Below are 24575 nucleotides of genomic sequence, written 5' to 3'. Positions count from 1 at the left end.
GCTGTACGTTATAGCCTGATGTGTCATGGCGTAACGTACAGCACGCATAAAGCAACTCATTCTGTCTTACAGCCTCTCTCTCCACCAGGTGTAGCACTTCTCTCACCGTTTAAAAACAAGAAAGGGACAGGGACAGTGTAAGGGGGGATACCAAGTCATTTTTTGCGTCATCACTGCAAGCTATCATGACTCTCAAAAGCCACTGTTTACTTCTGAAGATCACTTTAGCACCGCCCTAAAAACCCGATTCAAATTCGACACAAACCTTCAAATAGGTATGTATGACACATTATATAAACTCTTTATAGTGTTTTATTTACATTTTAGAGGCGATAAGGTGATAAGTTGGACAGATCGAGTGAAAAAAGCCGTTTCCCCACACGACAACTCTCCTTCTCACTATCACGCAATAGGTTCCGCTTCCCCACCCGCCATTTAAAAAAAAGACCCAACGGAGCTCATTGCCTTCTTGAATCATGCAGAGATGGGCATCATGAAGACCTAGTCTTTGATTTTGTTGGAAAGGGAAGAAATTGTGCTTTACAATTGTTCTTTATGTCAAATGTTATGAAACAGTATTGGTCAGTCACATGAATGAAACAAAATGGTAATGATGAATTAATTATGCTAAATCATGCAATTATAACTTGTCTGTGTATAGCCATATATAAGACAACTGCTGGGTCTGCCCAGGCAGAGCTCCTGATTCACATGTGTACTAGGGTGCATTGAGTTGGTTGGAACCTCTCCAGCGCCCTGACAATAAACAATGATTAATTTAAGATTGACATTGACTGTCCCTGTGTAAGAATTACCATGACCATGCAAACCATTCCACAATAACCTGTGCTGTTGCAACACTGCTTTCCGCAGTGAAGGCGGAATAATTACTCTCCTCCCCCACAGCAGACAACCAGACTTTTTGAGTTCCTGTGGCTTTACCTTTGATGATGATGTCCATCACTTCAGATAACACCGGGTTGTTTCTAGTGTTTCTCCACGCTTGTGTTGAATTGACTGATGCATCTTCCACTTGTCTGAAGTAGAAGATATCAACTTGGTGTGACTCCGGCTTGACCGGATGGTGCCGACAGAGATGGTCGACTCGCTTCGAGTCCTTAGGAAACTATGCAGTATTTCGTTTTTTTTATGTATTATTTCTTACATTGTTAGCCCAGAAGATCTTAAGAGTTATTACATACAGCCGGGAAGAACTATTGGATATAAGAGCGACGTCAACTTACCAACATTACGCCCAGTAACATGGCTTTCCCGAAGCGGATCCTTCGTTCGGACCACCACCCAGGACATTGGATCTAACAACATCGCCACAGAAGAGGTAGACGGAGCGGCCTCCTGGTCAGACTTCGAAGGTGTGCACACCACCCACCGCTTCCGAGTATATTACTTGCCATACGTGAGATTCTGAGCCGTTATGGATCCAGCCTCACAACTGGTCTGCTACTGGGCCTTTGACTCCACCCTCTCCCCCCGCGCTCAGATGAGCAACCAGGTAAATAAAGACCCTAAAGCAGATGTTGAAGAATGTCATCGAGAGAGACGGGAGGAACTGGGACCAGCTGCTGCCCCACTTGATGTTCTTGGTGTGCGAGATACCCCAAGGATCCACTGGGTTCTCCCCCTTTGAGCTCCTGTATGGCCGTTGGCCCCACGGACTGCTGGACCTAGCCAAGGAGATCTGGGAGGAGCAACCAACCCCCCTTCACAACATGGTGGAACAGATGGAGGAGATGATGGAGAGGATGACGGCGATTTGGCTAGTGGTGAGGGAGCACATGGCCCAGGCGCAACATGCCCAGAATTGCGTATATAACCGGGGAGCCAAACCATGAGAATTCCACCCGGGTGAGAAGGTCTTGGTGCTGATCCCCACAATGGAGAACAAATTCCTGGCTATGTGGCACGGGCCCTATGACATTGTCAAGCGGGTAGGCAACGTCAATTATAAGGTCCGCCAACCGGGGTGGAGAAAACTCCTCCAGCTTTACCATGTGAACTTACTGAAGAAGTGGCATGCACGAGAGGCGCTGTGCGTAACGTGTACCCATCCACAGCAGAACCCGCCCTCTGTCGAAGTTGCCATGGGGGAAGACCTCAGTCCAACCCAACGACAAGAGCTCAGAGAGTTGGTCCAGTGGAATACAGCAGTGCTCTGTCGGGGCGCACGGATCTCGTGGAACATCATATCCACACATGTCCGGGAGAAAAAGTGCATTAACTGCCTTACCAGATATCAGAAGCCCGGAGGGAGGCGGTCCAGCGGGAAGTGACGACAATGCTAGATATGGAGGTACTGGAGGTGTCCCACAGTGGCCTAGCCCTATAGTGCTGGTACTGAAACAGGACGGAACCATCTGCTTCTGCAATGACTTCTGGGGCCTGAACGAGGTCAGTAAATTCGACGCCTACATCATGCCCCGGGTGGACGAACTGATCGACCACTTGGGGAAGGCAAGATACAGTGGGCTCCAAAATTACTGGCACCCCTGACTGGCAATGCACAAACAATACTTAAAAAAATATAAACAATATAATTATAGAGAAACTCAAAATAACAACGTGAAAAATACTGTACTTTATTAATGTTTCAATGGAACCCAACAAAATAATTGATTGATTTAATTAAAAATCAATGTCCTCCAAATCAAAGTTTCACAATTAATGGCGCCCTTAAATATTATTGTAAATAACATCTACCAACATTAAACCAGGAATTCAATTCCACTTATTTAAGTTTATCTACGTGTTAAGGAACTAAATTGAGCCATTACATCACTTCCTTTTTCACTAGGGTATAAAAATGAGGTAACAGGCATGCAATATCCCTTTGTCATCCAACACCACAAAGAAAAGAAAAGAACTGGCAGTTCAAAAGGGACAGATGGTCGTAGACCTTCATAAATCTGGTAATGGCTACAAGAAGATCCACAAACGATTGAATATACCACTGAACACTGTCAGGGCAATTATAAAAAAATTCAAAAGATATGGAACAGTTGAAAACCTCATGGGTAGAGGACGCAAATGCATTTTGCCCCCCAGGATAGGGAGGAGGATCGAGAGAAGCAACAAAATCCCCAAGAATCACTGTGAAAGAATTGCAGGCCTTGGTGGCGTCTAGGGGTCACCAGGTTTAAAAAAGTACCATCAAACGCCACCTCCACAACCACAGGCTCTTTGGAATGGTTGCCAGAAGAAAGCCCTTAATGACCCCAAGACACAGACGCAAGCGCTTGGAGTTTGCCAAACGTAATTTAAATTATGATTGGAAGAAGGTGCTCTGGTCAGATGAGACCAAAATTGAACGTTTTGGTCAGATACAGCATCGGCATGTTTGGCGTCGAAACAGAGATGCATACAAGGAGAGGCACTTCATACTCACGGTGAAATATGGTGGTGGGTCAGTGATGTTTTGGGGCTGTTTTAATTCCAGAGGTCCAGAGCCATTGGTTAAGATTGATGGCATAATGAATTCCACCAAGTACCAGGCAATTTTGTCTGACAATCTGGTTGCCTCTGCCAGAAGGCTGGGACTTGGCCGTATGTGGACTTTCCAACAAGACAATGACCTCAAGATCCACACAGAAATGGTTCTGTGACAACAAAATCAATGTTCTGCCATGGCCATCTCAGTCGCCGGACCTCCATCCAATCGAAAACCTGTGGGCTGAGTTGAAGAGGGCAGTTGATAAGCGCAAACCCAAGAATGTGAAGGATCTTGAAAGGATCTGCATAGAGGAACGGTCCAAAATCCCTCCAAATGTGTTCCTTAACCTTGTCAAACATTACAGGAAAAGACCATGCTGTTATCCTTGCCAGTGGTGGTGGCACTAAGTGCTAAATGAGGAGTGCCAATAATTATGAAACCTTGATTTTGGTGAAATGTATTTTGTATTAAATAATTGTATGATTTTGGTGGGTTCCATTGAAACATTAATAAAGTACAGAATTTCTCACATGTTGGTATTTTGAGTTTCTCTCTATAATTATATTGTTTATATTATTTTAAGTATTGTCTGTGCATTGCCAGTCAGGGGTGCCAATAGTTTTGGAGCCCACTGTACATCCGCACCTTGGACCTGATGAAGGGGTACTGGCAGGTACCGCTGGCAGAGGCCTACCGGGAGAAGACGTCCTTCTCCACCCAGGGGGGCTATACCACTACCGGGTTCTTCCTTTTTGGCTCCACCGGGCCCCAGCGACCTTTCAGCGACTCATGGACCGCGTCCTGTGCCCGCACAGTGAGTACGCTGCTGCTTATTTCGATGACATAATTATGCACAGTGACAGTTGGGAGTCCCATCTCTGAAGGTTACAGGCAGTGGTGGATGTGCTAAGGGATGTGGGGCTGACCTCGAACCCCCACAAGTGCAAACTGGGCTACGCCGAGGTGGAGTACCTGGGCTATCAAATTGGATGGGGAAATGTGAAGCCCCAAGAAAAAAAAGAAAAAAAATGCTGCCATTAGGGAATGACCGGTCCCCCGAACCAAGAGGCAGGTGAAGTCGTTCCTGGGGATAGCAGGCTACTACAGTCGATTTGTACCTAACTTTGCCTTAATAGCTTCTCCCCTCACAGACTCAATGAAGGCACGACTACCCCAGACGGTACGATAGATGGAGGACACAGAGGCGGCGTTCCGGGCCCTGAAGGACGCGCTATGTTCACACCCGGTACTCGTCACTCCGGACATCTCAAAACCCCTCCTGGTCCAGACAGACGCGTCTGACACAGGGGTAGGGGCCGTCTTGTCCCAACAGCAGGAAGGTGAGGAGCACCCAATCATGTATGTAAGCAGGAAGCTCCTCCCGAGGGAAAATAAGTACTTGATTGTCGTGAAGGAGTGCCTCGCCGTGAAGTGGGCACTAGACACTCTCAAGTATTACTTCCTCGAGAGGAAGTTCACCCTGATCACTGACCATGCCCACCTTGTGTGGCTGGCAAGAGGTAAGGACACAATTGACCGTGTCACCCGCTGGTTCCTGTCCTTACAGTTATTCTCTTTCTCTGTCGGGGGCCTAGCACGGCAATGCGGACGCTCTGTCCAGGATGGATCCAAATCTAGGAGTACTGTGGCACACCGCGGGGAAGAACAGAGAGACCGACACAGAGCAGAAGCTGAGAAGAAGGACCGAGCCAAACCTAAGTGATTTCGTTGTTATGTTTATTTCATTGCCTAGTAAAGTCGTGTTTGCTGATTAGAACCTCCCTGTCTCTGTGTTAATCTCTGCACGCTCAACCCAACACCCCACGGTTTACCACACATAAAACAAAAATGTGAGGAAGACCTGGGAGACGCTATTGATGATGAATGATACAGATATGCCCAGTCATGTTCATATAATCAGACATAAATTACTGCAGTTTAAGAACATCCATAGAAAGTACTATATGCCAGTGAAACTGAATATCATGCACACAGAAATGTAATTATTCTGCTGGAGGTGTAAAACACAAACGGGGACATATTTGCATATGTTATGGTCTTGTGAAGGGTGGCTGAATTCTGGCAAAGAGTATGTTGTTTTATCTCAGCATGTCTACAGATTCTCCCTTATCCCTGTTTTTGTTTGCTTGGAAACGTTGATACTGGAGACTGTTATCAGAAGAAACTGTGTAACCTAGCAGTTATAGCAGCTTAGAAATGCATTGCCATTAATTGGAAGGTTGGTTATCCTCCCACAATGGACGGAAGAAATGTCAAGTTATGTATCACTAGATTTAATTTATTACAAGATTAAGGTTATACTGTGCAACTTTCATAAGGTATGGATGCCTTATATGGTACGACAAAAGGAGTCTGTTTTGAAAACATGCCCATGCCAGGGGAGATACAGGACGGGTTGACTTAGCAACAGTATTTTGTGTGCAAGTAAAAAGAGCTCTACAGTACTATTAGGCCTATGATATGAATTATATGGAGGGTGTACTGTTTCTGTGTGTTAATGTGTAGGTGTATTTATGTTTTTATAAAACTTTAGTTTTCCAAACCTTTCCTTAAGACATAAAAAAAGGAAGTTGTGTTGGGGAGAGAGTTGAGTTATTGACTAGACTGGTGGGAGTTGGGCGTGCAGGCGGCTTGGGCTGGCTGGGCAGTCTGACTGAAATTTGACATGGAGGATGTCTTAATAAAGACAATCAAAAGTCTTTGTACTTTATTTGTAAGAGTTGTTCATTTGTTACGCTATTGGTTAAAGGTGCAACACAATATTGATTATTGAATTATCATTGATCTAGTTCAGTCTTATCAATCACTTACGTAAACATATGCAATAATGATCTCTTACCTAGCTTGATGACTGGGCAAATCAACATCTATCTACTTTACTCCTCTCGAAGTACAAACATTGTCCTTATCTCCAAACATAGTTAATCCACACACTTGAGAATTCCTGGCTCAAGAGTTAGTTTTCTGTAGTCATGGTCTCCTCTAAAGACAATTACCAGGGTAACTGGATCAGCCATTTGCAACCGCTTTAGTCTAAAGGTGACCATCCTTAAGGTGACCATCCGCATCACTCAAACTTTGTAGTCAGCTAATGGATATGTATCAGCCAACTGCCCAAACTCAATCTGGGCAACCTATCGTGGTTGATGCAGTTAACTCAAAGGCTCTGAAATGTTCTCTATACCATGCACACAATACCCTCACAATGAAAGACAAATTATCCTGAACAATGCACATTTGGATAACTTCTGCAAATTCAGGCAGTCTAGCAGCGGAGCTAACCATTGAGTGTCACGTTTAATCTAGCTAGCTAGCTACATAGTGGTGGGCAAGATCTTTCTTGAAGCAAAGTCACCTGTTCTTTGACTAGCTATATTTTTCTGACACAAAGACTGAGTATGAAAATAATGTTAGCTGGCTAGTATTAAAATGGGTACGCCGACTGGTTAGCTAGCATGCTAACTTAGCTACTGTAGCTAGCTAGTGAGCTGTTGTCGGAGATGATATCATCATGCATAAAATAAAGAACGATGTCTAGTTAATATTCAGAGTAGGGACATTTACTTCATAAATAACCACAGTTGCTAACTACCTATTAATCAATGGATGATAATCAATTATACAATTTTTACCAAAGGTTGCCATCACAATGGATTCCTTCGTTCCAGTATCCAGTGTTGACTTCCTGTCCCTTGCACATGTATAGTGCATGGTATTTGCCTTTTCCTCTCTGTCTAAATAAATCAATTCGCTTAGTTTCAAACTGACTGAATATCACGGCTCAGGAAAAGACCCAGATGCAGACAGTTCGATTAACGGACGTTTGTTATATAAACAGGGGGCAGGCAAAGGACAGGTCAAGGGCAGGCAGGGGTCGGTAGTTCAGGGCAGAGTCCGTAAGGTACAGAGTGGCAGGCAGGCTCAGGGTCGGGGGCAGGCAGAGGTCAGTAATACAGGGCAGTGGCAAAAGGTACAGAACTGCAGGCAGGCTCATGGTTAGGGCAGGCAGAATGATAAAAAAATGGGAAAACTGGATAACGGGATCAAGAAAACAGGAGTAAGAAAAACACGCTGGTAGGTTAGACAAGACAAGACGAACTGACAACAAACACACAGAGAATGCAGGTATAAATGCACAGGGGATAATGGGGAAGATGATCGACACCTGGAGGGGGATGGAGACAAGCACAAAGACAGGTGAAACATTTCAGGGTATGGCACTGAATCTAATTCATGTTCAACCAGACAGAATCATGTTGATCTTGTTAGATATACACTGAGAATACCAAACATTAGGTATACCCCCCCCCCCCCCCCACACACACCTTTTGCCCTCAGAACAGCCTCAATTCGTTCGGGGTTGGACTCTACAAAGTGTTGAAAGCATTCCATAGGGTTGCTGGCCCATGTTGACTCCAATGCTTCCCACAGTTGTGTCAAGTTCACTGGATACACACGGGAAATTGTGGACCATTTTGATACACACAGAAAACTGTTCAGTGTGAAAAACCCAGCAGCGTTGCAGTTCTTGAAACAAACTGGTGTGCCTGGCAACTACTATCATACCCCGTTGTCTTACCCATTCACCCTCTGAATGGTACACATGCACAATCCATGTCTCAATTGTCTCAAGGCTTAAAAATCCTTCTTTAACCTGTCACCTCCCCTTCATCTACACTGAATGAAGTGGATTTAAAAAGTGACATTAATAAGGGATCATAGCTTTCACCTAGATTCACCTGGTCTGTCTATGTCATGGAAAGAGCAGGTGTTCTTAATGTTTGTATATTTAGTGTACATATGTAAAATGTCAAAACATGGCAATACAGACAAACCAGTAAACTTCATTATCTGCTAGCTATATAGGTGGTGGCCCGAAGCCTAAAAATGTGAAGTTGATTAATCCCCGCTGAGGAGGAGATTATTTTTTGTATATGACAGTAAAACATTCTTACAATGACTATACAATTTGTTGGCACCTTCAATTCTTGCAAATTTTCTCATAAAAAGTCAAATTCAACACTGTCTGCTCAGGGAAATTTGCTGAACTGCTAAACTTGGAACCAATCAGAACTCCTGTACATACCCCTCATGATAAAGGAAGCCAATGGCCTTCTTCTATCTAAGATGTTAACACAGCCTCAAGTGATTACTTGAGCTGCTCTTTGTGTGTTATGAAGAGGAACATTTAACTAGCTCCCAAAGACTGAAATAAGATACAAATCTGTTGTCGAGTGCGCTTGAAATACGCAGCATGCAATGCGAATTGTCTTAATTGTATGAAGAGGTAACTCCTTTGACCACTTAGCCAATTTAAAGCCTAGCCAGCTACTGTAAACATCAATTTGCCTGCTCAGGAAGCCAGTGTTCCATTAGCTTGGAGGGGACAACGGTATTGAACACTGAGCTGTAGTCAATGAACAGCAGTCTCTCATAGGTATTCCACTTATCGAGGTGGGTGAGGGCAGTGTAGAGTGCAATTGAGATTGCTTCGTCTATGGATCTGTTGGGGCGGTATGCAAATTGGAGTGGGTCTAGCGTGTCTGGGATAATGGATTTTATGTGTGCCATAACCAGCCTTTCTAAGCACTACATGATTACAGATGTGTTTGCTACAAAGTGGTAGTCATTGTGGCATGAAGCCATAGAGTTCTTCGGGAACAGAAAGAATGGTAGTCATCTTAAGACATGGGGATTATAGACTTGGACAAGGAGAGGCATACAGAAGATAGCCCTATTTGGTTAAAGACCAAGTCCATATTATGGCAAGAACAGCTCAAATAAGCAAAGAGAAATGACAGTCCACCATTAATTTAAGACATGAAGGTCAGTCAATACGAAACATTTCAAGAACTGAAAGTTTCTTCAAGTGCAGTCGCAAAAACCATCAAGCGCTATGATAAAATTGGCTCTTATGAGGACCGCCACAGGAATGGAAGACCCAGAGTTACCTCTGCTGCAGAGGATAAGTTCAATAGAATTACCAGCCTTAGAAATATCAGCCCAAATAAATGCTTCACAGAGTTCAAGTAACCGACACATCTCAACATCATCTTATCAGAGGAGACTGTGTGAATCAGGCCTTCATGGTCGAATTGCTGCAAAGAAACCATTACTAAAGGGCATCAATATGAAGAAGAGTCTTGCTTGGGCCAAGAAACACAAGCAATGGACATTAGACCGGTGGAAATTTGTCCTTTGTATTGAGTCCAAATCTGAGATTTTTGGTTCCAATTGCCGTGTCTTTGTGATACGCGGTGTAGGTGAACGGGTGATCTCTGTATGTGTATTTCCCACCGTAAATCATGGAGGAGGTGTTATGGTGTGGGGGTACTTTGCTGGTTACACTTAATCAGCATGGCTACCACAGCATTATTCTGCAGCGATACACCATCCCATCTGGTTCGGGTTTAGCGGGACTATCATTTGTTTTTCAACAGGACAATGACCCAACACACCTATTTTACCAAGGAGAGTGATGGAGCGCTGCATCAGATGACCTGGCCTCCACAATCCCCCGACCTCAACCAAATTGAGATGATTTGGGATGAGTCAGCCCGCAGAGTGAAGGAAAAGCAGCCAACAAGTGCTCAGCATATATGGGAACTCCTTCAAGACTGTTGGAAAAGCATTCCAGATGAAGCTGGTTGAGAGAATGCCAAGAGTGTGCAAAGCTGTCATCAAGGCAAAGGGTGGAAGAAACTCAAATATAAAATATATTTCTAACACTTTTTTGGTTACTACAGGACTCCAAATGTGTTATTTCATAGTTTTCATGTCTTCACTATTAGAAAGTAGTAGAAAATAGAAAATAGAAAAATAAAGAAAAACCCTTGAATGAGTAGGTGTTCTAAAACTTTTGACCGGTAGTGTATAAACAACATAACAACATCACATTAACATTTTACTGTCATCTTAGAACCCAGCCAACTCTCCTAGTAGTACAGTACTATAGCCCTAGTGCTGCTAAATTAAACCAAACTCCACCAGAACACACACAGACAGCAAGGACGGGATGGCCTTGCCACACCTCGCCACAGCCCCGCAGAACTGTTCTTCACTCACTCTCATGCCTTCATCATCATCAACACCACCTGCGCTCTATTATTGTTCTGTTCATCTTTTGAAAGAAAGGCACAGTCGATAGCTCACGTGTGCCAGTGATGGTAGATGGAGAGGCCCCCAGTCTGAAAATAGTGTCAAGGATCTTGTAAAAGCTTGAAATCATCCAGGAGGATTTAAACTATTGCTGTTCAGAGAGGGGAGGCTGGCTGGGCTGTGTTTCGTTTGTTTCCACCTCTCTTCCTCCCTCCATTTCTCAACCCTCTCTAGCCCGGTCCAAAAACAAATCCTATAAGACCTAAAGCTTGTTTTTTGACTGCTTGGCCCTGTTCAGAAACAACCACTAGCCACTACTACCACCTAGGCATTTCATGCAGATGTGAAAGACAAGGAGTGGTTTAATCATTATGGTAGTAGCGACATTTCTTCCACTATCCAGTCCTCTCAGATTTAGCCTAGGGATTAGGGTTGTTGTTTTGGGACAGGTGCTATTTGTCTTCTAGCTAAATCTCTCATCCCTGACTCTAACCTGTTAAAGTCTGATCACAGTAAAAGGAGACCGGAGCAGTTTACTTCCTTTAACTACATGAAAAAAAGCTTTTTGAAATTAAAATCAGAATATCACAGTGTTTTGCACTGATTGTCTATCTGTGTTTCTGTGGTTTTCTGTTAATTAATAATTATGGTGGGACAAAAACAAGATGTTTGAAGACAGTTTTTAGATGCATCTCTCTCTGTCTGAATGCTGGATGCTGCAATCATAGGTTTTTTAGAGACACAAATTTGACAATTGTTTGCAATTAATAGTTTGTAAGAAGAGAATAGCTTTACAATTGTGGAGGGTGCAAGTTCTCCCCCGACAAGGTTGTTCGAAATATAAATATAATTATAACGTTTGTATATATGTATCAAACATGTATTTTAGTGTTATTTCATATAATAAAATGGGCTCTGTATTATGAAAATATATTACAATTAATTGATTTATGGGTGAAATTATCATTATTACACTAGTTGGAAGTTCTTCTTTTCAGAAAATAGTGATATTTATAATGAAGAAAAATATACAGTTGAAGTCGGAAGTTTACATACACCTTAGCCAAATGCATTTTAACTCCGTTTTTCACAATTCCTGACATTTAATCCTAGTAACAATTCACGGTCTTAGGTCAGTTCGGATCAACACTTTATTTTAAGAATGTGAAATGTCAGAATAATAGTAGAGAGAATGATTTATTTCAGCTTTTATTTCTTTCATCACATTCCAGTGGGTCAGAAGTTTACATACACTCAATTAGTATTTGGTAGCATTTCCTTTAAATTGTTTTACTTGGGTAAATGTTTTGGGTAGCCTTCCACAAGCTTCCCACAATAAGTTGGGTGAATGTTTTTTTCTTCTCCTGGCAGAGCTGGTTTAACTGAGTCAGGTTTGTAGGCCTCCTTGCTCGCACAAGCTTTTTCAGTTCTGCTGACAAATTTTCTATAGGATTGAGGTCAGGGCTTTGTGATGGCCACTCCAATACTTTGACTTTGTTGTCCTTAAGCCATTTTGCCACAACTTTGGAAGTATGCTTTGGATCATTGTCCATTTGGAAGACCCATTTGCGACCAAGTTTTAGCTTCCTGACTGATGTCTTGAGATGTTGCTTCATTATATCCACATCATTTTCCTTTGCAATAAGAGGTAGATGCTTACGGTCATCCACCATACCCGACCACAACACCCTAGTAAACTTACTTGAATGTTACAACGCTCAATGTTGCCCCTGGTGGCCGGTTTCCACAATCTCCCGACGTCCTCAGACATGGATGGATGTCAAATATTGATTTGTATCAAAGGTGACCCGGCTGAGTGTTTCAATGTTGTTCTACACCTTTAGTAGCCTCCACATGCAGCCTACAAAGTTACAAGTTTGGCTAGCGAATTTGATTTACATTTTGAAATGTAATAGGGCTTATTTGTATAAGTAGTAGGATGATGCATACATAGACCTACCTTTTATAATATTTCCTCTAATGTTATTAGCCTACCTCCTATTTTTCTGTCTATTGTTGCTTCAGTCCTTCCTCGCTTTCAACAGTTAAATTAAATACATTTCGTTGTCCTCATCTTCATCATTCTAATGGCATCCTTGAATAATATAGAACCAGAATTAGATGCAAAAGTCTTTCACTTCTCACAAAGATTTAATGATTATGTGTCTGAATAAATAACTGCTATAGCCTACCGCCATCGCGTGTTCGCTCTTCTTTCAAACTACCCGTGAGTTCCATTCCCTGCTCTATTTAACATTCAGCAAACAAGAGCTTGCGTTCCTCTTTGAATAGTCTGTTGGTATAACAAATGCTAAACAAGAATGTCCAGCAAGCCTTTCTAGTCTAGCTTTTGCTGCATGTTGACTCCAAGAGCTAAGGAGTGTTTTTTAAGGAGCGAGGCCAGCGGAGCACTGTTGCGTGCGTATTGCGCAAGAGACAGAGGCTAGAAGTCAGAAGCCTACTATGCATATCCCATGATTAATTAGGTAAATATAAGTCTAATCCTGCATTGAATGTATTACCTGAAGGAGGTAGGCTAGGACATCTACTTTATATATAGGCCTATATATCAATCTAGAACTGGATTATCTAATTTGGATGCAATTTGAATGGAGTTGATGGAGAGAAAGAATGACTATGCGAGAGTGCTCACGCCTGCACTGATTTAAAGCGATGATATTCAATATTCTAGTGGTAGGCTGTTTTGAAAAATATCGTTACAATTAAAAAATAAGGTGACCCCTGAAAGCCAGATGGAGAAGGGTAAATTAGACGTGCATTCGGTTTTTATATTACTATAGCATAGACTATGCTGCAGCAAATGCAGCCCTAACTGTCACGAGAAGAAAAGTTACCATGATGAGATGATATAGGTCTACATGCATTGTGAACTGCGCTCCATACTGAGATGGGCGGTCTGTCCTACCCTGAGCGTTGATGATTCCTCATGCAGAGGCCATAGAGAAGCCAGATATAGACTTTGCATATAATTTAACAGTTCCATTTCATGCCATGCTGGTCATATAAATAATGTATTATTTATCCTGGGAAAAGAGAGTGGTTTTGGGCAGTAAATCCCAGTAAATCTCGGTTACCAACACACACACACACACACACACACACACACACACACACACACACACACACACACACACACACACACACACACACACACACACACACACACACACACACACACACACACACACACACACACTCATTTAAAGCAGCAATCAAGCAAACAGATCATCACATGACTAGCAGCCTATAAATAAATAGGTTATGTATAAATGGTTAGCTATCTTTTCACAGAGACACACAAACCCTTACTAACGTTCGCTAGATAGCAAGTAGCAAGCCTACCGGTGCAGTAGTGTTACAATAGCATTAACTAGCTATAAAATAAATGCTAGCTACATAATCTAGTTATGTGCACAGCCTCTAGAAATAGCTATTCAATGCGAGAAATTGCCAAGAAACTGAAGATCACATACAACGCTGTGTGCTACTCCCTTCACAGAACAGTGCAAACTGTCTCTAACCAGAATAGAAAGAGGAGTGGGAGGCCCCAGTGCACAACTGAGCAAGAGGACAAGTACATTAGAGTGTCTAGTTTGAGAAACAGATGCCTCTCAAGTCCTCAACTGGCAGCTTCATTAAAAAGTACCAGCAAAACACCAGTTTCAACGTCAACAGTGAAGAGGCAACTCTGGGATGCTGGCCTTCTAGGCAGAGTTCCTCTATCCAGTGTCTGTGTTCTTTTGCCCATCTTAATCTTTTCTTCTTATTGGCCAGTCTGAGATATGGCTTTTTCTTTGCAACTCTGCCTAGAAGGCAAGCATCCCGGAGTCGCCTATACACTGTTGACGTTGAGACTGGGGATTGAACTCCTTAGCCTGAATGCCAAGTGTCACGTCTGGAGGAAACCTAGCACCATCCCTACGGTGAAGCATGGTGGTGGCAGCATCATGCTTTGGGGATGTTTATCACCGGCAGGGACTGGGAGACTAGTCAGGATTGAGCCAAAGATGAATGGAGCAAAGTACAGAGAGATGCTTGATGAAAACCTGCTCCAGAGCGCTCAGGACCTCAGGCTGGGGTGAAGGTTCATCTTCGAACAGAACAACAATCCTAAGCACACAGCCAAGACAATGTAGGAGTGGCTTCGGGACAAGTCTCTGAATGTCCTTGAGTGGCCCAGCCAGAGCCCAGACTTAAACCTGATCGAACATCTCTGGAGAGACCTGAAAATAGCTGTGCAGCAACTCTCCCCATCCAACCTGACAGATCTTGAGAGGATCTGCAGAGAAGAATGGGAGAAACTCCCCAAATACAAGTGTGCAAAGCTTGTAGCATCATACCCAAGAAGACTCGAGGCTGTAATCACTGCCAAAGGTGCTTCAACAAAGGGTCTGAATACTTATGTAAATGAAATATTTTACATAAGTATAAAAAAAAATAAAAAAAAGATTTTGCTTTGTCGTTATGGGTTATCGTGTATAGATTGATGAGGAAAAAAACGAACTTAATTAAATTTAGAATAAGGCTGTAACCTAACAAAATGTGGAAAATGTCAAGGGGTCCGAATACTTTCCGAAGGCACTGTATACACGGAGTACCAGTACCAGATCAATGTGCAGCGGTACGAGGTATTTGAGGTTGATACTGTATGTACAGGAAGACAGGGTAAAGTGACTTGGCATCTGGATAGTTAATAATAAGAGTACAATTAAGAACAAAGTAGTGATGTACTGGGCTGTCCGCATCACCCTCTGTAGTACTTTGCGGTCAAGGGCGGTGCAATTGCCATACCAAGTGGTGATGGAGCCAGTCAAAATGCTCTCAATTGTTCATCTGTAGAACTTTTGGAGGATCTGAGGAACCAGGCCAAATCTTTTCAGCCTCCAGAGGGGGAAAAGGCTCTGACGTGCCCTGTTCACGACTGTGCGGGTGTGTTTGGACCATGTTAAGTCCTTAGTGATGTGGACAACAAGGAACTTGAAGCTCTCAATCCACTCCACAACAGCCCGTCGATGTGGATGGGGGCGTGCTCTCCCTTTTTTCTCCTGTAGTCCACGATCAGCTCCTTGGTCTTGCTGATGTTGAGGGAGAGGTTGTTGTCACATTTACATGATTGACTTTATTTGCTGCCTCTTGGGTTCCCCTTGGGTCTGGGCCCTGGGGCTCCAGCCCCAGTAAGCCCCTGCCTTTATCCAGCCCTGTGTAGTGTGGTAGGAGGTGAGAGTTGATGCTTGGGAGAGAGATTGTAGGTGGGAGGTTGAATTGTGTTGTTTTATGGGATGTTAGGTCAAGCGAAACCCTTTGGCCACAGTGAAGGGATGTGGATTGGGAGTCAGGACGGGGCTGTGATGCACATCCACCTCTCATTAGGTGTGTTGATTACATCACAGCAGGAAGCTGGAGACCAACCAGCAGGATGTGGGGTATTGTTTCGCAACTAGGAATAGGTACAGATGGAAGGGGGTTGGGATGGAAGTGTATGTGTATGTGTGTGTGCGCGCTTTTGTGTGTGTGAGTGTGAGTGCACGTTTGTATTGGGGGAAGTGTTTACTCACAACTTTCCTGAAACCCACAACTTGTAGTCTCCAAACAAGTCTCAATCAGACATTGAAACGCTGGCATTGACTTTTAGCTTTGAATGCTTATCAGCTCTAACAATGACATTTTGTTACGAAATCACAAAACTGATGTTTACTGTAAACCACATTTCTTTGAGCACTGGTGATAGTTGTCCTGGCGCTGCCTTGAACATTTTCTATGGTCTTGAGGAGATTGCTGAAGTACTGCCAGACAGTGCAGGATTTGTTTTTTTCATCAGACCTTGATAAATGGGAGTGCATTTTTTATTTTTATTTTTTTATTATCTGGACTGTGTCAACACCTGAATACAACACAGAGTACAATTGGAATGCATCTCATTATGGGGTGAAAAGCTGAATCTTGAAGTGTTATGTCTACAACTATTCAAACCACACCTACAACGTCTTTATTGAAGGCCGATAATGTACCTGATTTCAATTGAGCAGGTATACAATTGGTTTTTAACTCTATTTCATGTGTACAAGGTGAAAGAATGGTTTTACGCAGCTGATGAAAAGTAACAGAATACACTACAGTTGTACATCTGCATGTTCTAAACATTACCTCGCTCCTTTTTAAAACCCAAAATAGCCTTGCAACTGTATGACCTACAAATGTTTTTGTGTATTTTTCTGCTTGCTACTATCTGAAAGAGCATGTCGTCCTGATAATGACTGGACTGGAGCAGAGGTGAGCTGAGGTGGGTCTGGGCCTGTGAGGCTAATGTTCTGTGTCTGTTTTACAGGTGGAGCACTGGGGCCATATCTGCAGCACCGGGCCTAGCTCTGATCCACTGTGACAGTCTCCCTTTAGGTGAGCAGAACCACTCAGCACTCATTGGGTTTTATAGCTTAGATTCAGGGATGGATGGGGGGGATTGGTGGTGGGGAGGGTGAGAGGGGACCACTGCTGCATGTACCCCTGCAGAAGGATGCTAGAACTGAGCATCCTGACAACACACGCACACATTCAAAATAACACACACTGTATTGCACGCACACACTCAAAATAACACACACTGTATTGCACGCACACTCAAAATAACACACACCGTATTGTACGTACACACTCAAAATAACACACACCGTATTGCATGCACACACTCAAAATAACACACACCGTATTGCACGGACACACTCAAAATAACACACACCGTATTGCATGTGCACACTCAAAATAACACACAACCACTCTAAACAATACACATATACAATGTCACACACTCAGAAGAGAACATACACACTCAACCCTCCTGTCTGCACCCCCTGTTTACTTTGCAAATGGAGTGCTTTGACATGGGCCCTTAGATCCTCAAAAAGTTATACAGCTGCACCATTGAGAGAATCTTGACTGGCTGCATCTCCTCTTGATATGGCAACTGCTTGGCATCCGACCAGAAGGCACTACAAAGGGTAGTTTGTACAACCCAGTACATCACTGGGGTCGAACTCCCTGCCATCCAGGACCTCTATACCAAGCAGTCAAAGGAAGGCCCTAAAAATTGTCAAAGACTCCAGCCACCCAGGTCATAGACTGTTCTCTCTTCTACCACACAGCAAGTGATACCGATTTACCAAGTCTGGAACCAACAGGACCATGAATGGCATCGATTCTCAAGCCATAGACTGCTAAATAGTTACCAAATAGCTACCCAGATGATCTGCATTGACCCTCTTACTTTAAAACTTTGAATCAACACATTAGCTGCTGCTACTGCCTATTATCAATCCTGGTGCCTCGTCATTATCCCTTCCTACAGAATACAGTACTTACATATTTACCTCAATTACCTCATATGCATTCACATTGACTCTGTACTGGTACCCTGTGTATGTAGCCAAATAATCGTTACTCACTGTGTATTTATTTCTTGTGTTATTAGTTTTCCATTTTTTATTTTAGATCTGCATTGTTGAGAAGGGCCCGTAAGTAAGCATTTCACTGTTTGTGTACACTTGTTGTTTACAAAGCATGTGAAAAATAACATTTGATTTGCCCTGGATTTTTTTGCTCCGAACCTAAAATTACACCATTTTCATACATCTGCACCAGTGCATTCAGAGCAGAGCTGCGCTTTGTCGAATAGCAATCAGCCACGCTTTGCCCTGTGACCCTAAGTGGCTGTGATAGCTTTGTCTCCTCCATCCTCATATCTCCACGCTTCTAATGGTTAAATAGCTTTACACCCAGCCCTGCCACAGCACAGCCGAACAGAGCATTATGTTATATCACTAGGCTAGCTCCCTACATCAAATGTGTTCCGAGGGGCTAAACGGTCAGCCAGGTATTTCTCTCATTTCAATCTCCTTGTGTAATATGGAAAAGGGAGAGAGTGTGGTGAATGTACAATGTAAAACACGTTATCATTGCTATCGTCTGCACATTGAGACATTATTTAAACATGGCTAATTTACTGGTTCGAATAGAAGAGCAATCTGTGCGGTTTCCATCTCTTTATTATCTGCTCAGCATTGCATGATGAGTGAAGTTCAAGTAGTGATAAAGAAGACATATAAGATAGAGTGGTCAAAGCAAATCAAGTAAACAACACATCAAGCTATGAAAGCACTTGACATTGTAAAACATGAATAGACATTTTTTGTTTGTCCGTAAACCTCCCAGCAATGCTTACATTGTAGATTATGTTTATAGACACACACACACACACACACACACACACACACACACACACACACACACACACACACACACACACACACACACAATCATGTCAGCAGACACCTTGTTTCCTGCTTAAAATACATTCACCACACTATCACTTTGTAATGGCAGTCATGAACTTAACCCTAAAGTCAACATATAGGCTAACATACCATTCATGCTGTTCTACATGTGATATCAAATGACAATAACAGTTGATGACGGTGATGGATACATTAGTCTTATTTTTATTAATCAACTTCCATTATAACATGTAGCTGGGCTGTAATATTTTTTATGTGGATATGAGGTGAATCAGGTTTGGAAATAGAAAATAACCAAACCGGTAATTCTAGCCACCTGCAGTCTCCCCTCAGCTGTTCCTTATCCAAAGTAAACTCAGACCTCTCTCTCTTTCTCCCTTTTCCCTCTCTCTTTCGCTTAGTTTGACGATAGGTTGGTCTTAGGAGTGATGTCACCCACTTCACTCCCGCATGCACACAAATTCCACTAGCATTGTGTGTCTCGCAGTGCGCGCTGCCTCTTGTGCGTAACTGGCGACGCATGTAAAAATACATACAGCACTGCGCACGGGAAAGACCGAGAGATAACAGAAACTAAATGTTGCTAATGCTCCTGGAACGCCACCCTAACATGGCGACTTACTTATTTGGTTTCCGGACTTTATAGTGGCAGCAACTTACTGGATACGTTGTGACCACGGAGCGAGCTGGGCTTGTGTCGCCAACATTTTGCGGACCCTCTATGAAACTGAAGATGAGAGCAGCTCGCCAGGACGCAGTGGGCCCTCGTGTATTTTACCAGTGTGCTCTATATCTGTTCACTGATCACACAACCTAACGCACAGCGCGTCTCCACTGATTACATTCTCTCGGACTAATGACTTGATCAACATTTGAATGCTTCCATTAAGTGTTTTGGGGCGGAAAGGCACACACTAAAAATTAACCAAGAGAAGATGCGTTCAGGATGGATGTAGCCAAGTTTACCACCGTTACCAATACCTCGCAGGATACCAACACCTCGAGCGCCCCAAGACCTCTCCCGCAAACGGAGGTGGGCTCCGCGCTCATAATCCTTGTGGTCACCGTGATCATTCTGGTCACCATCGTCGGTAACGCGCTGGTCATCGTGGCCGTGCTCACCAGCCGGGCTCTCCGCGCCCCCCAGAACCTTTTCCTGGTGTCCCTGGCGTGTGCAGACATCCTCGTGGCGACACTGGTCATCCCGTTCTCCCTTGCCAATGAGGTCATGGGTTACTGGTACTTTGGGAGCACCTGGTGCGCCTTTTATCTGGCACTGGACGTCCTCTTCTGCACCGCCTCCATAGTCCACCTGTGCGCCATCAGTCTGGACCGCTACTGGTCAGTCACCAAGGCCGTGAGCTACAACCTGAAGCGGACCCCCAAGCGAATCAAGTCCATGATAGCCGTGGTGTGGGTCATCTCCGCCGTCATCTCCTTCCCACCTCTCATCATGACCAAGCACGACGAGCATGAGTGTCTGTTAAACAACGAGACCTGGTACATCCTATCTTCTTGCCTCGTGTCCTTCTTCGCCCCGGGCCTCATCATGATCCTGGTGTACTGTAAGATCTATAAAGTGGCCAAGCAGCGCTCCTCCACTGTGTTCGTGGCTAAGAACGGCCTGGAGAGGCAGCCCTCTCAGTCGGAGACGTGCTTCGTGAGGAAGGAGCGGGTGGAGATGGAGAGCCCCAGTAGCCAGAGCTCCGAGGACCACCATAGGCAGGAGGAGCTGGATTATATAGACTTGGAGGAGAGCTGCTGTGCGTCGGACAACAAACCACGGAACCACCGCTTCTCCAAGCGTAGGAAGGTGGAGGTCTCGGACTGCTGCCCGCGACAGAGCTGCCGCCTCTCCTGGGCCTCAGCGCGCGCCTCACAGCTCTTCCAAGACCCCAAAAACGCTACCAACGCGACCCTGGTGACCCAGCGACATCACCTCGCGGCGGCTGCGTCCAAGACCAAAGTGGCCCAGATGCGCGAGAAGCGCTTCACGTTCGTGCTGGCCGTGGTGATGGGGGTGTTCGTGCTCTGCTGGTTCCCTTTCTTTTTCACATACAGCCTGCACGCGATCTGCAGGGAGAGCTGCTACATACCCAGCGCGCTCTTCAACGCCTTCTTCTGGATTGGCTACTGTAACAGCTCAGTGAACCCTATCATATATACAATTTTCAACAGGGATTTCCGTAAAGCCTTTAAGAAAATCGTATGCCGGACTTCAAAGCGCACTAATACCACTTGAAAAGAAGGGTCACTTTGAGGCTGTGACTGACTGACTGTGCGTCACTGCTCATCGAAACAGACGTCAGTTCTTCACCCAAGCACGCATCCCTGCACCTCTGAATGACTATATTCGTTCCAAAAGGAACGTTTTTATTTAATAATAATAATAATATGATATCAAAATATCTCGTGTTGTGCACTAATGTGTGAATATTAGAAACAATGTACAGAGGAAATAGGATATATTAAACAAAAGCTAAATAGAGTATTGTCATTGATGATTTAATATGGCTCTACTGAACCATATTGGCCCCTGCTTTCAAAGTTAGGAATTAATTTAATATTCAGTGAGGTAATTCATATATTTAGGCCACCGCATAATAATTCCAGCGCCTTTTTACGACCCGTTCTTTGCTGTACTTTCATTAATCTTTTATGTCCCATAAAGATATGAAAAATAATCGAGTTCAGAGTAAAAGTGAAGTCATAACCCAGATTTCAAGGCTGATGGAGCTGTGTGTGTGGCACTGGGGGGTTTAGGTTTTTCAAAGAAAATATTCATCAAACTGTCATCAATAAGACATGAGACTGAGTTGACATACATTTTTTTTTACTTTGACTTTTTCAAAGAATCTCAAAACGAATAAAAAGTAAAATAACAAAACAAAAAGTTGAAATGATAGAGATTGAAAGTGTCCGTCGGCTTCGGGATGAAGTTGAGGCAGTTTGGGCTGGAAAGGCAGTGTAGGTTCAGTGTACAGTAAGTTCACACTGTACACGGTTGTAGTATCTACTTAGGCATTTATTTCATGAGTAGCCAAACTAGTTAGGAATGACTGCAATTGCTTGGTAGAGTTTAATAGAGATGTGTCAAAATGTAATTAACTTTGAGTCGTTTTTAATCCATTCTTATCTAAAACGGTATTCGATTATGACTGATGTCAGGTGGGTTGATGACGCAGATCTCTTTGAGTGAGCTTCGGGTCTCCCTCATCGCTGAACCCCTAAATACTTGCGCTGTTGTCCGTGGTGCTGAAACGCCGCGCACTACGCTGATGGCACTATGCTGTGACGCGAATGCATGACATGGCATATTCAATGGTTTGCAAAACCATATATGAACTGTTATTAATCAGAAAAATATAGTGATAAGGGAATATATCTCATGATATTGTGCCTCATTTAGACACTGTATGTAAGCAGATAGATCGATCTTTTGCTAAAATGAGATTGCACTTCTGCTAAAATGAATGTATCCTCATAAGTGATGAGAAATGAAGATTGGGAGAAATTGCCTATAGTATGAGCCACCTTCATAGCATAAACCCAATCTAATATGATTTATGCTGCAATTATTTAATCTTCAGCCAAAGAAGAAGCTATTGGCCAGAAGTTTAAAAACAGACCTTGAAATCAATACTCAGACAGACATTATTGAGTGTGCTCCGTGTTTTAACCTTTGGAAATAGAAAACTCGTGTCACTACAAATGTGTCACTACATGCTCCATAATAGTGTGTGTGTGTGTGTGTGTGTGTGTGTGTGTGTGTCACAGGTGGCTGGTGGCACCTTCATTGGGGAGGACAGGCTAGAACGGTGTGTACTTAGCGGTATAAAACACATCAAACACATAGTTTGATACCAATCCATTCACTCTCTTCCAGCCATTAATATTAGCTGTCCTCCCTTTCACCAGCCTCACCATGTGTGTGTGTGTGTGTGAGAGAGAGAGACAAAGAGAGAGAGAGAGAGAGAGAGAGAGGGAGAGGAAAAGATTGAAAACAACTACTACCTCCGTGTGTATGTTGTCTACTGCTACCTCCGTGATCGTCTTCAGCTTTGTGGTCTGCCAGGCCTCCGGTGAGATGGAGACAGTATTGGTTCAATAATGGAGTCACGTCGCCACCCAAGCTTTGCTCTCTAATCCTCTTTGTTCTGTTTGATATTGCAGTATTATGCTTGGTTTAATTTAAACAGTAGGCTGAATGCTTTGAATTCCAACTCTTTATTTACCGTATCTACATCTTTAAACCAACAAAGCCTCAGACGTTTCTACCATGACAAATTCATCCACAATTGGCCATATTGCAGACAGGAGCAACATGAGAGTGATTCAGTGATGTCAAAGAAGACATGTGCGTTAGATCTCTAGATGTGTTGGATGTGGAGACTGACAACGAATGTTGTCATGGGTACATCATATACTGTAGAGCTGCTGGGTGAAGGGTTAAGCAGAAGGTGATGTGGAGACTGACAAATTACATTATGAGGAAATATGGGCTAGCGACTCTGAGGCTGTGGTTTTAATACCCAGAGAAGCCACATACTTATCATGTAGGATAGATGTAAATGTTGCTTTGGACCTTTGTTTTATAGATAGCCAATCAGAACATGTTACGCTTGAACTGGGTCATGTCTCATGTTGGGTCGTTCAAGACATACAGGGGATGTAAATTCAAAAACAGTATTATAGAGAATATGGTGATATAGGGATACTAGTGCATGAGAAAAACAGAATGTGGTCAGGGAGAGGGAAGCCATCTTGGTTCTATTGTCTGAGCCCTGGCAGGGGGTGAGAAATAAATACACTATTTATATCCACTGAAGAATGTCTTCAAAGTTCCAATGCCATCAGACGTATTGGCATGGTGCCAAACACACTAAATTGGACTAAGAGTATTTAACAGTCCAGTGGCGGAGAAAAATAAGAAATCAAACAAGGCATAATTTGGTTCTCCTGGGTTTTACTGAAGTAGAGATGCTTTTACAAGTTTTTTGGGTTTATTCAGGAGGTGGTTGTAAGGGGAGGGAGTGATCAGGCACTATTTTTTATGTCTATTTTATCTCTAATGGAGATTGTTTGAAGAGTGCTGCATATTATTTATAAACTGAAATAGAGATTGCATGAGATATGTAGGACTGATTTGACGACGGAGACTATACATTTAGCTCAAACACATCTGCTGTTGGTGGAATTCATTCAAATGTTTCATATAAATAGCCTTTTTTCCCCCAGGTATAACTCTTCACTTTTGACCTAAGATTGAATCATAATCAGCTTAATTCCAAAACAATTATTTTCAAACCAGCAAGATCACAGTTCTGTAAATGTGTTATTGGTGTGTAATGTAATTTATCAATGGGTATATACTCTATGTAGCATATATAGTGACTTCAGAAAGTATTCACACTCCTTAACTTTTCCCACATTTTGTGGTGTTACAGCCTGGCCTGTACACAATACCCCATAATGTCAAAGTGCAATTATGTTCTTAGAAATGTTTACAAATGTATAAAAAATGTGAAGCTGAAATGTCTTGAGTTAATAAGTATTCAACAGGTATTCTACCCCTTTATAGGGCAAGCCTAAATACGGCAAGCCTAAATAAGTTACAGAGGAAAAATTTGCTTAATAAGTTGCATGGACTCACTCCGTATACAATAATAGTGTTTAACATGATTCTGAATGACTACCTCATC

General features: G+C 43.2%; 1 protein-coding gene and 1 long non-coding RNA gene across 2 annotated transcripts in view; both read left to right on the top strand.

The window, feature by feature from the left end:
* Positions 1-237: 237 nt before the first annotated feature.
* The window catches only part of LOC115174452 (uncharacterized), a 58538-nt gene continuing 34200 nt past the window's right edge, over positions 238-24575 (top strand). The window contains exons 1-2 of the long non-coding RNA XR_003871779.1: positions 238-275; positions 16914-16981. This is a non-coding gene — a long non-coding RNA (uncharacterized LOC115174452). The remainder of the gene's footprint in view (positions 276-16913; positions 16982-24575) is intronic.
* Positions 19143-21559, top strand: LOC115174442 (alpha-2Db adrenergic receptor). Its single transcript, XM_029732959.1, has one exon. It carries the CDS (start codon positions 19820-19822, stop codon positions 21113-21115), a length of 1296 nt encoding a protein of 431 aa, XP_029588819.1. The 5' UTR covers positions 19143-19819; the 3' UTR covers positions 21116-21559.

This window comes from Salmo trutta, chromosome 3 (genome assembly GCF_901001165.1).
Source record: "Salmo trutta chromosome 3, fSalTru1.1, whole genome shotgun sequence".
NCBI lineage: Eukaryota > Metazoa > Chordata > Actinopteri > Salmoniformes > Salmonidae > Salmo > Salmo trutta.
Note: the sequence above shows the minus strand (reverse complement) of the source record. Positions and strands in the feature narration are given on the sequence as shown.